The sequence below is a fragment of the Pygocentrus nattereri genome, chromosome 3 (assembly GCF_015220715.1).
Source record: "Pygocentrus nattereri isolate fPygNat1 chromosome 3, fPygNat1.pri, whole genome shotgun sequence".
Lineage (NCBI taxonomy): Eukaryota > Metazoa > Chordata > Actinopteri > Characiformes > Serrasalmidae > Pygocentrus > Pygocentrus nattereri.
Window position 1 is genome coordinate 39,913,065 of NC_051213.1, and position 15,426 is coordinate 39,928,490.

The 15,426-nt window shown below is 37.4% G+C and overlaps 1 protein-coding gene across 4 annotated transcripts in view; it reads right to left on the reverse strand.

Moving 5' to 3' along the window:
* nphp3 (nephronophthisis 3) overlaps nucleotides 1-15,426 on the reverse strand; it is an 86,552-nt gene that overhangs the window by 46,977 nt on the left and 24,149 nt on the right. For 2 of the 4 annotated variants that reach the window (XM_037537026.1, XM_017683399.2), the window contains exons 5-10: nucleotides 10,211-10,363; nucleotides 9,685-9,818; nucleotides 6,415-6,575; nucleotides 5,530-5,707; nucleotides 4,413-4,487; nucleotides 1,738-1,893 (exon numbers count right to left, since the gene is read on the reverse strand). In XM_037537026.1, the coding sequence (XP_037392923.1) occupies nucleotides 1,738-1,893; nucleotides 4,413-4,487; nucleotides 5,530-5,707; nucleotides 6,415-6,575; nucleotides 9,685-9,818; nucleotides 10,211-10,363 (857 nt within the window). The remainder of the gene's footprint in view (nucleotides 1-1,737; nucleotides 1,894-4,412; nucleotides 4,488-5,529; nucleotides 5,708-6,414; nucleotides 6,576-9,684; nucleotides 9,819-10,210; nucleotides 10,364-15,426) is intronic. The other 2 variants (XM_037537027.1, XM_037537025.1) reach the window with 2 other exon arrangements.

The window sequence follows — 15,426 nt, forward strand, 5'->3', positions numbered from 1 at the left end:
CGAGATGCCATTAGGTACCGAGATGAGATCCTCAGACCCCTTGTGAAACCATATGCTGGTGCAGTTGGCCCTGGGTTCCTCCTGATGCAGGACAATGCTAGACCTCATGTGGCTGGAGTGTGTTAGCAGTTCCTGCAAGATGAAGGCATTGAAGCTATGGACTGGCCCGCCCGTTCTCCAGACCTGAATCCGATTGAGCACATCTGGGACATCATGTCTCGCTCTATCCACCAACGCCACGTTGCACCACAGACTGTCCAGGAGTTGGCGGATGCTTTAGTCCAGGTCTGGGAGGAGATCCATCTGCCACCTCATCAGGAGCATGCCCAGGCATTGTAGGGAGGTCATACAGGCACGTGGAGGCCACACACAATACTGAGCCTCACTTTGATTTGTTTTAAGGACATTACATCAAAGTTGGATCAGCCTGTAGAGTGTTTTTCCACTTTAATTTTGTGTGTGACTCCAAATCCAGGCCTCCATTGGTTAATAAATTTGATTTCCATTGATGATTTTTGTGTGATTTTGTTGTCAGCACATTCAACTTTGTACAGAACAAAGTATTCAATGAGAATATTTCATTCATTCAAATCTAGGATGTGTTATTTGAGTGTTCCCTTTATTTTTTTGAGCAGTGTATATATCTGTCTTATCTCAACGATTAAGACTGTAATTTCAATTTACTAATAATTTTAAAGTACTGATTTAATTATTTTAGTAAATAATTTAAGTACTAATTACTTAGATTATGTGCTAAAATAATTTTAAAAATACTTATGGACTACAGAAACCACTGAGGGATTGCTGAATCCCATGAATAAATGCTTGCAATGTGTGAAAGTAAAATTTTAGGATGCGATTAACATGAGAGATGTTTACTAAAGAGCTGTTCTTAAAGTCACATTATTTCCCCACTTACACAAAATCTCAGCCTAGTAACAAGTGATTTTCTGCCTAGCAATACTTCAGTTTCAGTGTAGCACACTGTTTACCACAATGCATAAACAATGCATTAAACACAACACACAACAATGCATGAAATGAGCTCTAAAGTTCTAAAATATATGCACGTTGTACAATAAATCACTTTTGAATTACACTGGTCCATAATTAATATTTAGGAAAAAGGTGGCAAAATGGTTGATTATAATTAGTCTGGTTATATGTAGTTAGCATTAGCTAACTTATGCTCACAGCACTTCATGTAACTGCTTTCAGAGCAATACCTTATATCATCATTGTTGTGGTTGAGACAACTTGAAATTACTTGTTGCCCCTTGCACTGAATGTAAATTTTAAGATGGATGGATCAAAAGGAATGGAAAAAAAATATTCTATATTCACACTAGAATGTTGCTGTTTTTCAGAACAAGCATGTATTTTATTTGGCATTCAAAATACCTAGTAAACAGTAACTATAAACAATAATGATTTTTGATTTAGCATCATATATGGGTTGCATTTTTCAGGGAGAAAAGGTTTCTTGTTTGATGAAATTGAAGTGACTATATTCTATATTTCCAAGTGTCCACAATAAATGTTACCATGCCTGTTTGATACTGTGGTATAGCAAATACCAGCATGTGTAACATACATTATATATCTAACTTGACCAGTACCATCAAAAATTATACTCATATACAAAAAGGCACCAAATCAGGTTAAAGTTCAAGGGGAGTTATTGTGGAGTCAGAATAAGAGCATGAGAATGAAGTAAGAATAGGTGACAAGAAGAACCTTCTGGAAGCTGTGGTTGGCTGCAGTGCTGCAGATATTCTGATAAGCTTCAATCTGCTCCTGTTCATCATGCAGATCCCACAGAACATCTCCAGAGTACACATCTTCTCTCTCCTCTACCACTCCACTGTCGTCCATCTCTAAACCCAACAACTCCTATTCACAGAGAGTAAGAGAGAGAGACAGACAGAGGATGAGGGCCATCATTATACACTTGCCTCAAATCACACAAAACCACAAATAAATCACCTATGTGAATGCAGGTTTTCACTCTAATCAACCAGACGTATGCCCAGTTCTACTTGTTTAATCAGTTAGCCTCCTTCCTTCAAGACTTGATCGTGATGAGGTGAGCTCCTGCTTGGTTAGCATGAAAACCTGTAGCCACAACAGCCATTTGTGGATAAGACTGGTTGCACCTGCTGCATAACATATTGTTATCTATAAAGAGGGACAAAAGTACAGACATAAAACAACCTTCAAGGTGTCTGTTCCTGTTTTTAGATAAGCAATATACATCTGTCTATTTTTGTAGATAACTGTGTCATGTAGCAAAAGAAACCACATAATCAAGTCCATTTGAGACTACTTAGCTCATCAGTTTGATCTTCATCAGATCTACCCCAGTGCAAGACATCCCAGTTCATCAACACAGCAGCTGGACTCACTGCATTCTTTCACCTCCAACATGTGTTTTTCAATACATATCTACATATCATATGTACATATCTATAATACATATATATCCATATATATGAAAAATTCCAATCTGGATTCAGGCCACACCACAGCACTGAGACAGCTCTAGTTAAGATAACTAATGATCTTCTTCTTGTCTCTGATCAAGGCTACGTATCCCTGTTAGTGCTACTTGACCTCAGCGCTGGTTTCGATACAATAGACCACAATATTCTCCTAGAAAGAAAACTCTTCTTGTTAAAACTCTTTTCTGGAATTCTGTGAAGCTGCTTTGTAACAACATCCGTTGTAAAAAACGCTATACAAATAAATTTGATTTGATTTGATATCCCACAGATCAAGAAGACCCAACAACCATCACAGGAACTGCAACAATAGTACTCTCCCCCACAAACATCACATTTTCAGACCAGGGTGCCAGGTGGCCTCTGAAATTGCCAATCTGCAGTTCAGAAGGCAGAGACTCACATAGACTTAGATCACCTATGAAAATGCAACACTTCAACAACTCTATTATCTGTGTTTAACTTTGCCCATTCTCTGCTACAGATTGGAGACTAGTGAGTGGCATTTCACTCCACTATCATTCTCTTTCCCATCAATGGAATGGTGACTTCAACCTTCCATCAGACAAGCTGCAGTCATCCTGCTGCCCTCCACCACCCTTTGACCTCATCTTTAACCAATCTCCTTTAACACACAGAGCAGGCCCCAGAGCAAGATCAAGAGCAAGTAATCTCCCTCCACTTATCATCACTCCCTCTTTGCTCTTTCTGTCCACATCATATCTTCCTTACTCACCCATCACTCCCCCCAAATCAGGCTTCTTGTTGTAGCTCTAAATTCTCTGAATTGTTTTTATTCTTTTATCCACAGACAACTTCCTACAGCTACTGTCATCCTGCAATCCAACCATCTGCCCAATAGAATCCAATCCCACACTGCTCCAGGCAATCTCCCTGGACCTGCTTCCCTTCATCACTTCCATCATAAATGGCTCCTTGTCATCAGGTCATGTTCCATCTGCATTCAAGACTGGCAGGGTGGTACCCATCCTGAAGAAGCAGATGCTTGACTGCTCTGATGTCAGCATCTACTGACCATCTACTGACTTATCTGCTTTGACCTCTCTGCAGCCCTTAAAAATGGTCAAGTTGAAGATTCTTCTGTCCCACAAGGATCCTTTCTTTTCTCTTACACTCCCTCTCTTGGTGATGTAATTTATTGTCATGGCTTCTCGTACCATGCTAGACAGATGACACCCAACTAATCCTTTCCTTCCTACCTTCTGACACTCGGCTTTCCAGGTGCATGTCAGCACATCTGGCTAACGTGTCTTGGGTGGTAGCACACAATTCTAGTAAGACGAAGCTGCTGTTCACCCCTGGAACTACAGGTCCTCACCATGATCTTGCCATCTGCTTCATTGGCCATTTCATCTAAAGATGCAAGAAGCCTTGGTGTGACTCTGGATGATGAGATTGATCCAGAATGCAGCAGCATTCCTGTAGCTGTCCACATCAGATTTAAAACCCTGATACTAATGACAATGGTCAAAACTCAGTCTTTATGCCCAAGCCTTTTGAATTTCATGTGCAACCTGGCTTGACCCACCATCCTACCAATTTCCACTTCCGAAAAGCAGCACCTCTCGTTGTCTTCAAATGCAGAGCAAAACCCAACTCTTTTTAAAACACTGAAGTGAACAATGATCTAGGACTTATTGAAATGTATTGTATAGCACTTACGCCATGACTTAATTCTTATTTTGTGTCTGTCTTTCTAGGTTTCAGCACTGACCTTTCTGGCAGTGTCTTAGCTCAAGGGTACCTTGGATCTATTTGTATTAGCGATAATGTATTCTCTAAGTGGTCAACAAAGTACTTTAGCAAGTTGGTCTGGATAAGGGTGTCTACTGAACCTCATAAATGACAATGTAAACATGCTTCAATGTGTCCAAGAGAAAATGCCTGAACCTGTTTAATAATCTTCTCTAGCTGAGTGTAAATAAGTGCTGCTCCATCCTCTGCAGAGCCTGCATGGTCCACCACCTGTACATAAAAAATGACCATACTGAATTTTTAGTATAAAACATATTAGTTTTATTACACAACATAGACAGAATTTCTCAGACAATTATTTTTAATATTGACAAAGAACAAGAGGTAACATTTCACTTGAACTCGCTTCAAAACACTGACATAACTGTGCAATTACATGTTATGAAAGATTTTGTAATATGACTTTGTTTCATGTTACTATTTACATATAATTGTCATGAAAGATGCCCTAATGTTTGACATCATGAATTATAATAATAATAATAATAATAATAATAATAATGATAATAATAATAACTATCATAACAAAAATGAGCAAAAACAAGATATATATTAGATTTCTAGGAATATGTGGAAAATTGCATTATCAAAGTAGAAAAGAGCATTTTCAAAAGAAGAATTGTTAAACTAAACTTTTTTTTGCCAATGAATCTTGCATCAGCACCATTATGGTAACTGAGTTAGCTGCTGGCCACACTGTAAACTTTTTTCAGGGTTGTAACTTTAAAAAGTTAGAGTCAAGGCTGCCTAAAAATTATTAGCTACTTGAACTTCAAATAATGAGTTGATAGGGCACAAACCACAAATTCTTGTTCCATTAACTTACTATTTGAAATTCAAAAGTCCAAGCACTAACTTCTTTAACTTCAGCGTTTACAGTGCAACACTGAAGTAGTCAGCAAGTAACATGACAGTAACATGACTTATAATAACGGACATAATTGACATGATGACTCATTACAGCATATGACATATTTATGGCATTGTTATATCATGTAGCAGGTCTCAAGTAAAATGTTACCAAAATGGTTTCACTGGTAAGGTAAAATGCTATCCAGAGCAGAAGACATTTATTTTTAAAACGTATGACAACAGTAACCTGTTGAGATGTATTTTCTCTATTTTCATCAATTGTTTTAACAATTCTTCCTTTATTGTTCCTGTAATCCAAAAAAATCCCTTTTCTATTAAAATCTAAACCTTGCAAAAACCTATTTGACCTTTCACGCATGCAAATGGTAGTGTACCCTACCTTAACTTTTGCAGTCTTGTCTGCATTGTTGACTCTTTCAAGTAGTTCTCTGGTAGCTGGGCTGAGACTGGATGCTCCACCACACTCCCCTTTCCTGTCTCCCATCTTCAGATACACGAGCAGAGGACGAGAGTCTGGACACTTAACAAATGCCTCTTCGACATCTTCCACTACAAAGCTACACAGCCACAGAAAGACAAATCAAAGCTTGCAGATAAGAAGTGCATTTTGTATTGTTTTAATTTGTTGTTTTACTGAAGATTTTATTCATGCTTTTAATAAATATACTAAATATAAAAAGATCATTTAAAAAATAAAAAAAGTTGGAAAAAAAGTTTTGGACAAAAAAATAACTGCCTAGGGTTGTTGCATGGCTGCTGAGTGAACAGACATTCAAATAAGGACTTTGTTGTTAATCACTCAGGCCATCAAATTCAAAGTTTTTTTGTTATATTTTGCACTTGGGCACTGTTGTTTGTACATGTTTTCATCATTTCAAAACTTGTTGCTATAGATATTTATTATAAATTTATTTATAAAAAATGTAATTCCTGTCTACTGTTTTGCTAGATCCTGCTTATCGAGCAGGACATTGTGTTTTTTAAGTAGCATCTAACAAGGCAAAGTTCAGAGAGCACCATGCCCTCTCTTGTTAGTTGACATGAACAGTGATTATAACTCTCTTGTCTAATGTCCCTCATAGAAACCACAAATTAATTCTACATAACTCATTTTTTTATTATTTAATTTAAGATTTTTAAAATGTATTTAATTTTATATATATATTTTTTCATTTCTTTCTGCCTTTTTAAACTTTCTGTCAAAATATTTCAATGCATCCATGGCGTGCATGTTTGGATCAGTAGATTTGTATGTAGGACTGACCTGGACAATGAGGACTTGAGTAGCAGCACACACACAGAGCTCCTCTCAATCTCCATCTTGCGTTCTTCAGTGTACAGAGCGGCCTTCTCCTCAGGAAAACACACATTTAGGTAGAAATGACCCAAACCCTCGCAAAACCTCTTCAAGCCAGAGGAATGAGTCTGAGAGACACACATTATGAATACCCAGCATTATGGTGTGCAATATCACAATACTTTTTGTTGGAAAAGACAAAATACATCAGCAAAGCGTAAAAGAGTTTGATATAGTATGAAAACATTGTTACAGTTTCAAAACATTTATCTGATCTCAAATGTTTTTGATTTCAATAAAAAAATGGCAGTGGAATTTGTTCATTTGCTACTGATCCTCTCAAAAGAGTTGGTGCTCTCAAGACATGACACTCTATGCACTACAATCTAATATTAAATGTTAGTCTTAGAATGCCATTGTGGACATTGAGTAAATAAAAAATAGAAATTAACACAGTAAAGAATAGTAAGAAGAATGTGTATCAGTAAAGTTATTGATTATGCTGGCTAAAAGAATAGTGTTAGCTCAGATTTGGCTCCTAAATTCTATGAACAGCACATCAGGGATAATTTAATTAAGAATTGATTAGATAATGCTAACTGTAAATACTCAGCTTCCTTAAGGAGAGCTTTCACCTACCAATAGTTACACCATCAGTTGTTACTGGAGTACAAAAAACAAACAAACAAACAAACCAAAAAACATCTGAGCCACAATTGATGGCAAAAGTTGCCAAGACTGAACTATTATATAAAAGAGTTGGATCTAGTATGTAAAACACAAAGTTTCAAAACATGCTATTTATTTGTCAGTCCATACACAGAAAGTAAGCTGTAAAAATAGCCCCTGGTGAATACACTTTATGAGATGTCATGAAAAGTAGCATAAACCTGCCTATTCAGCCAAGAGCAGTATGGCCTTTAATGCTGATGTCATAAAGAGTGCTTCAGTCTGGATTGTTTTTTGAAAGAGAGCTGCCAAGCCCTGCAGACTAGAGGCTATTTATCAGTCTAAAATGGACAGGGCAAAAACAGCCTGTTGTAATTCTAAGGGATAAAGACAGGTTGGAAAATGGTCATGTAACAATGAATTAGGACTGGTTTTGGAAAATAAACATACACAAACATCATAAGTTGACCTTAGGGGAAACAATAAAATACAAAAAGACATGTAGAATATGTCCTCTAGCGAGAACACACAGTCTCACTGTCACGAAGCATCACTCTTACAAAGCATTAAAAACTACTGCTGTGCAAAATAGTACCAGTGGCAATTTTAGCGAAGGAGCCCAATTGGGGCACTAAATTAGATGTGAGTTATATATGAATAATGTAATTTGACTTTGTAAGTAATAATAATTTTGTCACTGCATTCACCACTGCATCCTCCTGACACCTGATATGTGTTATGGTCAAGTAATATGAGCACTACATTTAAAGACACTAGCTCAAAAATAAATAGAAAAGAGATGTCTTGGCTTGCTTGCCAACAGAAAATTACCAAGCCTGACCTAGGTAATGAAAACACAATTTCTCGGTGGTGAGTGCAACCTGCATCAAGCTGGCCCCACCATCTGATCAGAAATGGAATAAAAATACCACTATTCATTTGCTCACTTTTTATGAATAGTTCATTTTATGCCTCAAAACCCTTAAATAAAAATGAAAAGTTGGTATCACTTTATCCACTGAAGATCTTAAAAAGTTAAACAAAAATACACACCTTGTTACCAATATTCCTCTCTTTCCATGATAAAGAAAAGACATCATTACACTCCTATAAATGTCTGTGAATCTTATTAAAATGTATGTGATGTGCAGAAATTGGTCTACAGATGTTCAGTGCTTTCTGCAGCCATATCTTCTATGCTTCGTAAAGGCTAAACACATCCATGATCAGTTAACAAAACAATGCATTTGAGAAGATCTGTGGGATTCATTCAACAAATTATTCTCCAAGTTTTTCCCTGAATCTGTTCTTGAGAAAGGAAAAGTCAACGTCAGATTCACGACATGTTCTTAAACTGCAGAATTGTTCGTCTCTTGAGTGTGTGTAGACCCCAATTTAGAAAATATTGGTGAATGTCAGAATTTTCATGAAAACTGTGGAAATGCATTTTAAGAAGAAATTTCTTAAGAATGGTTGGTGAATGAGACCCAAGGTTCAATTAATATTGATCAGCATTTTTATTTCTTTTAAATGCTTTCAAAATAAGCATGTTTACAGTTATTTTGGCATAAGGCACATAAATGCCCAAATATACAGGACTACACAGTCAAATTCTACATTATTTGGAACTTAAATGTTTGTATTTTATTCCTTCTGTTTTGTGTGTGTATATTTGTTCATCATAGCTTGTTTTCATGTGCTTTTCTGAGTTATTAAGCCTCCGCCTATTCTTGAGCATTAGGTAAAAAAAAAAAAAATCAGTTGCATTTTTAAAAACATTTTTACAGGTGATAGCTTAAATTTTTGTGGTTGCAAAAGCAAAACAGTTCCTTGTGCATTATTCTCAGCATGATACTTATAATTAACAACCTTACTAGCTAATTAAAATAAATAAATTGTTATGACCATTTTATTTCAAGGTTGTTAAAATGTTAAAATGCCTTAGCTAAGGGAACCTTTAACAAAAAGGTAAGACATTTTATTAATTGAATGTAGTTTAGATATTTAATTTGTTAAACAACAAAAATAGATTTTAAGTTAGACAGCTGAATCAATCTGGTTGTAGTGACTGTAGTCTTTTATTCCAGCTGCACAAATCTGTTTATGCCACTTATTGCAACCTTATAAGCAAGCACAAAACAACCCCATGGCGTATTCATTCACAAAAACACACTGCACAAACTTTATGCTTTGCAGGACTGTTCCAAGATGACACCATGCTTTAAAAAATCTGCTGCGTAAAGTTGTTTTTATTTTATGCCATTATCAGTAAACATATTATTAAACTGATTATTGTCCGACTCATGTAGAACTAGAGTTCTTCTATTCTATCTGATTACTCAAGAGCATGTAAACACACTGAAGTAATTACTGACAAAATCAGATTTTTTGCAGTTATCAGATTGACCATTAATAGTGTGTGGGATGTAACTGTTTTCAGAGGGATTGCCCTATTTTTCGTTCTAAATAGGCTGGTCATGAGAAAGCAGGCCAGGAAGAGGCCTCCAGTGCAGCAGTTGTTCAGGTCAACCCACAAGTACCTGCAAATTATGTGTGTTTGTGATGTACCTGTACAAAGGCATGTAGTTCTGCCCTGGTCTCTTGGGTGTAGATGAGGTAACAGCGGACTGTATTACTCCATAAAACCTGAGACACATGAGGAGACACCTGCAGCAGGCTGGCCACAGCTGCATCCCAATCATCTAAAATGCAAGAAATGTAAAGAAATGTAAATATTATCTTCATGCCAAAGATTATGCTGCAGTGCATTTAACATGATTTTGTTTTGTTTTGTTAACCACAATGGTGTTTTTTTTTCCTGTTCAGCGTGCATGGTGTTACAAACTTGGTGTGGTATAATAAGATTAAAATTCACAGAAACTGGCTTGGATTGCACTGCAATATTAAATAAACTCAAATCAATATATGCACTTCATCAGTGGGATTTGGCTTGATACCAATACAACTGTTGCACTCAATATCGGCTGCTTTAGACATTTGGCCCTAGCCATATACAGCTGCAAGAAACCACAAACACCCCAAACTACACAATAGGTTTTATATCTCCAAGTTTAGCTACACAGAGCATTCTTACCTCTACTGACATTGGCAAAGGGCCCCTCTACATCTATGAGACTATGGGCAAACTCTGGTCCTCTGTGAGCCTGCTGCAGCTGCATCATACTCCCCAAAGAGGGCTCACTACCCAACACACCTCCACTCCAATATTCACACTGAGTCCCTGCAGCTAAAAACAAAGAAATGCAAAAGAACAGGGGTGTTAAAGTGGACTCTCCCCAAACCTATCACCAGACCAAGCATTGGACACTTTTTGAACCATTAAACAGCTCATGGATTTTCTTAAAAGCCTCAATGTTAAAGTGGCTGTTATGGGATGGTATCTTTGGGGAGGAGCATATCCCAAAACAACTAATGGGAAGAAGAATTAACAAACAAAACAAAAACAACAACAAAAAAAAATACAAAAGGCCATCCTATCTCCTTGTTTTAAAATAAGGATAAAAGGCAATAGAAAACAAAATGCACTTGCACCCTGCTTTACCCAGAAATGTCAAAGGGTTAACAGCCCTGAACATCCCCAGGTAGTGTAGTGTGTTTTATTTATTTATTTATTTATTTATTTTTGCAGCAATGATCCACAGCTTTAGATTTTAAATGTAATGCTATATCTGTTTCATAGGTTTTGTAAATGTGTTTTATAAAGGTTTTTATAAATGTGTCTGCAATGACGTGTAACCTCTGTATTGTGTATGTGATACAATGTCTGCTTTATATAGCAGCAAGGTGTCAGCAGTGACATACAACCTTTGGGTTTTGGATCTACTTTGGAGCTCAGCCACTGCTGATTTTGTCTGGGGTGTGTGTGTTCTTTGTTTGCTATGAGTTTGTGGTAGGTTAGGTGTTAGGTTAGGTGTCTATGTAAGATGCTTTTGATATCATTTGGACAACGTTTGTCACAGACTTCAGATTAAATTCTCAAATCTGTTCTTTTTATATTTCTAAGAAAGAGCTTATGGTAGCTGTTTTTTAGATAATGGTCGAGGAGCCAAGTCCTGCTGGCAGACCAAAGACAGATGTTACTGGTGTTGCCTGAGGTATGTCTGCTCTTCTTCCTCAGGTAGAGGCCTGTTGCAGAGGGGTTTATGACTGTGTAACAAATAGGTTTTTGACAGTGTAGCAACTGAGCATGCAATGCAGTTGTTTGTGCAATTGTGTACTGGGATTTAGATTCAGATTCAGAATACTTTATTGATCCCAGAGGGAAATTGCAGTTATTACAGTTGCAACCGTTTATGTAAAAGAATAAACACTGCAATATGTACATGTCTAAATTCTTACGAAGTGAAAGTGGCAGTGGCTATGATAATAAATATGAAAAATATTGTATAGAGCAGTTCAAATTATTGCACCTCTGAGTTATTGCACACATAATAAAACAAATGAATTACATTATTATTATTATTATTATTATTATTACACATATGAACAGTACAATTTGGTACTGAGTATTGCACAGATGAACCATAGTATCAGTTATAGAGTTTGATGGCCACAGGCAGTCGTGGGCTGGAGGTCTGGGAACTGGCCCTGTTACCGGAAGGTTGCCGGTTCAATTCCCCAGTGCCGATAGTACATGACTGAGGTGTCCTTGAGCAAGACACCTAACCCCCAATTGCTCCCCGGGTACAGTGGATAGGGCTGCCCACCACTCTGGGCAAGTGTGCTCACTGCCCCCCAGTGTGTGTATATTCACTAGTGTGTATGTGGTGTTCCACTTCATGGATGGGTTAAATGCGGAGATGGGATTTCCCCGTTGGTGGGATTAAAAAGTATCACTTAATTTTCAGAGCTTGAACTGTAGTTCTCTCAGCTGTAAGACACTTTAGATAAACACATCTACCAAATTAATAAATATAGATGTAAACGTAAAGATTCTCTGCCTCATTTTATAGCTTCTCTGCCTTATTTGTGCAGTGGTCCTTCCACAGAAACTTAATTGTCAACAAACTGTTGCTAATGACAGTAACTAAGTAAATGTAATTTGTTACTGTACTTAAGTAGTTTTTTGTGTATCTGTACTTTACTTAAGTATTTCCAATTTGGGCAACTTTTTACTTGCACTCCACTACATTTCAAAGTCAAATATCTTACTTTTTACTCCACTAAACTTTGAGAAATCTGTTGTTCCTTTTGATTTTGTGTGTATAAAAACATAACATGTCAAACAAAAAAACAAAAGAAGTGCAAAGCAAGTTTTATAGCAAATTAGTTTCGGTTAGTTTATGTTTATGAACAGAGACCTACCGATCAATATAGTAAAGGAAAACTTATTTGTGCACCTGTGTTTAAAGCAAGTTTTTATTCAACTTGTAACAAATTTACAAAGTAATCTTAAACTGAAACTTTGCTTGTTCGTAAAATTGATTTCAGAGCCACTAGTTCTACCTGATGGAAACTGTTTGCCTTCAGTGTTTTGAGCTTATGATCATTTTAATAGACATCAGCGTCACTAATTAATGACATTCTATTAAAAGACTGGTTTACCAAGAGAGACACTAGAGTATTTTCACCTAAATGAGTTCATGAAGCGAGTCTTGTTACAAAAATGTTAACAAGAGATTAGAGCCATAATTAATATTTTAGTACTTTTACTTTCGATACTTAAGTATATTTGAAGGCAAATACTTTTGTACTTTAACTCAAGTACATGATTTGTGTACTTCGTCCACCTCTGGTATTCACTAGTGTGTATGTGGTGTTTCACTTCATGGATGGGTTAAATGCGGAGGTGGAATTTCCCCGTTTGTAGGATTAAAAAAGTATGACTTAAGAATGACCTCCTGTGGCGCTGTGTGGTGCATTTCGGTAGAATGAGTCTTGCACTGAATGTGCTCCTATTTCTCATCACTGTGTCGTAGAGTGGGTGGGAGTCATTGTCCATAATGGCCTGCAACTTGGACAGTATTCTCAATCCAACACTGCCATCAGCAAGTCCAGGTCTACACCCACATCACCACCATCATTTCAGTCTTATGACTATACATGTCAGTTTCTTCATTTACTATTCTGGGAGCTTGATCATTCCTATTTTAAACTGTTACAAGTTTTTTTGTGTTGGATTTTGAAGTATTAGTGTTCCACCCTGACCTTGTCACTAGTTTTGTGCTTGTATGTGTGTTGCTCTCCTCATTTGCTCTCAGGAATGTTAATTTAATTTAGTGTTGCTGAATCATGCTCATCTGTGAAATTTCAGATATGCAAGTCAAAGATTTAGATTTATGGTCCCAGTATGTCTGCAAAAATTAAGAATTAAAAACTTTTTTTGATTAGAATAATTTAATTTGATTGGTATAACTGAACCCAGGAGGAGAAGCAACTTAGGCGATGTGTGTGTGTTTGTGTGTGTCCCATCTTCTCCAGTGGCTTTTCATGGATTAATTTTAGCCAGGGCATTAGCTACTAAGTATGGAGAAAATGGCTGGAGTGAGAAGAGACCATGCGTTTTAGAAACAGTAGAGTTGAGATCAGTTTTATTCAATAGGTTTGTGCTATTTCTATCAAAGATGTGTCCAGCTGCAGCAAAGTGTGAGTTAAAAGCTTGACATATTTCCTTCTGGGCAGAAATCAGCCGATCGTCAACTAAGACGCTGGTTGGAAAAGGAGTGGAATTATTTTTAAGGGAATTTACTATTTTACAGAAGTTTTGAGGTTTTCTAGTGCTGGTGATTAAGCTGAGGTAGTATTCTGATTTAGCTTTTCTAACAGCAGAGGTACATTTATTTCTCAACAGTCTAAAGGTAAGCCAATGGTCTCTCTCCCATGAGCGTCTAGCAGTTGACCAAGCTTTATTTCTGGCCTTAAACAATGAGGAAACTTCACCCGTAAACCTGACCTGTCTCTTAATCTTGACTTTTTGAATGGGGCATGTTTGTCTACCACTGTTAGGAAAGTTTTACTAAAATGGTTTAGTGCCCCATCAATAGCTCAGATTTCTAGTGTAAGGTGGATTTCACTCATTGCTAAGTCAGAAATGAAAGCTTGCTCATTAAAATTATTAAAATTTCTTCTAACCACCAACTGAGAGCCTGTTTTGTTTGTACAACTGTTTCTAATGCATCCGATGGGACAATGATTACTTATGCCAAGTTCAAAAACTCCTGAGGCAGTAATTTTGTCAGCTTTATTGGACAGTATTAGCTCTATCAGGGTTGACTTGGTGGTTTCTTTCAGATTTGGGTGAGTTGATTCATTGATTAACTGTGTTAGGGTAAGATTTCCATATATTTCCCTTAAGTGATCGGATGCATTAGAATGCCAGTTGAGGTTAAAATCACCTAGGACCAGAAATTCAGAAGCACTAAATTTGGATAAAAGATCAGCTAATTCCTCAACTGCAGAGTGTGGGGCAGAGGGAGGCCTGTATATCCCAATTAAAACAAAAGAGTTGTTTTCTCCAAGTGAAACCCCGAGGGCTAATAACATTTTTCTTTAGATACTGCACATAAAACCGTAATTTGTAAATTTACTCTGGTATAAATAGCAACTCCCCCTCCCCTTGTAATTCTGTCTTTTCTATGGAGGATAAAATTATTTAAAGCTACAACTTCTTCATTTGTACAATGTCTAAGCCAGGTCTCTGTTAAAATTATTATATCAGGATCAGACTGTGCAGCCAGGATTTTAAGATGATCCATTCTATCTTTTTCTAGTAGGCTTCTAATATTCAGATGGATTATACCTGACTCTTTTCTTTTTTTAAAACTTTCAAGATTATTCATTGGGTTATCAGTGCAGTTTTCTTGGGGGTTTATATTAATTATCACGATTAATAAAAACATTAAGATTATGTGGATTATTGGCATTTCTTGTAAAAATGCTGGTCCTAGGTCTTCTACTACTAATGACTACTGAGTGAGTCTGGGAGGGAGCTTGGCCGTATGGTCTTCTGGAGGCGGGGATGTCCCTCAGAGCTAAGCCATGCTTCTGCAGGCCATGCGCGGCCCGCTGCAGGTGGAGCGGGGGTGAAGTTGATGGCTGGAGAGCTCACTCTGATGGTTTTTGTTGGAGTGGCGTCATCCAGCTCTTCCAGTATGGAGAACCTGTTGTTTAGACAGATCTTCCAAGTTATTGGCTGGCGGGCTGAGCGCCTACCACCACACGAACCTCCACCTGCAACGGACCATGGCCTGGCGCGACATGGAGCAGTACACCTTTGCGGTCTTGGGCTTAGCTCCGAGCCGAGGCCAATGCTCCTCATCCCCCGCAGCCGAAGCAGCCACTCGAGGTAGA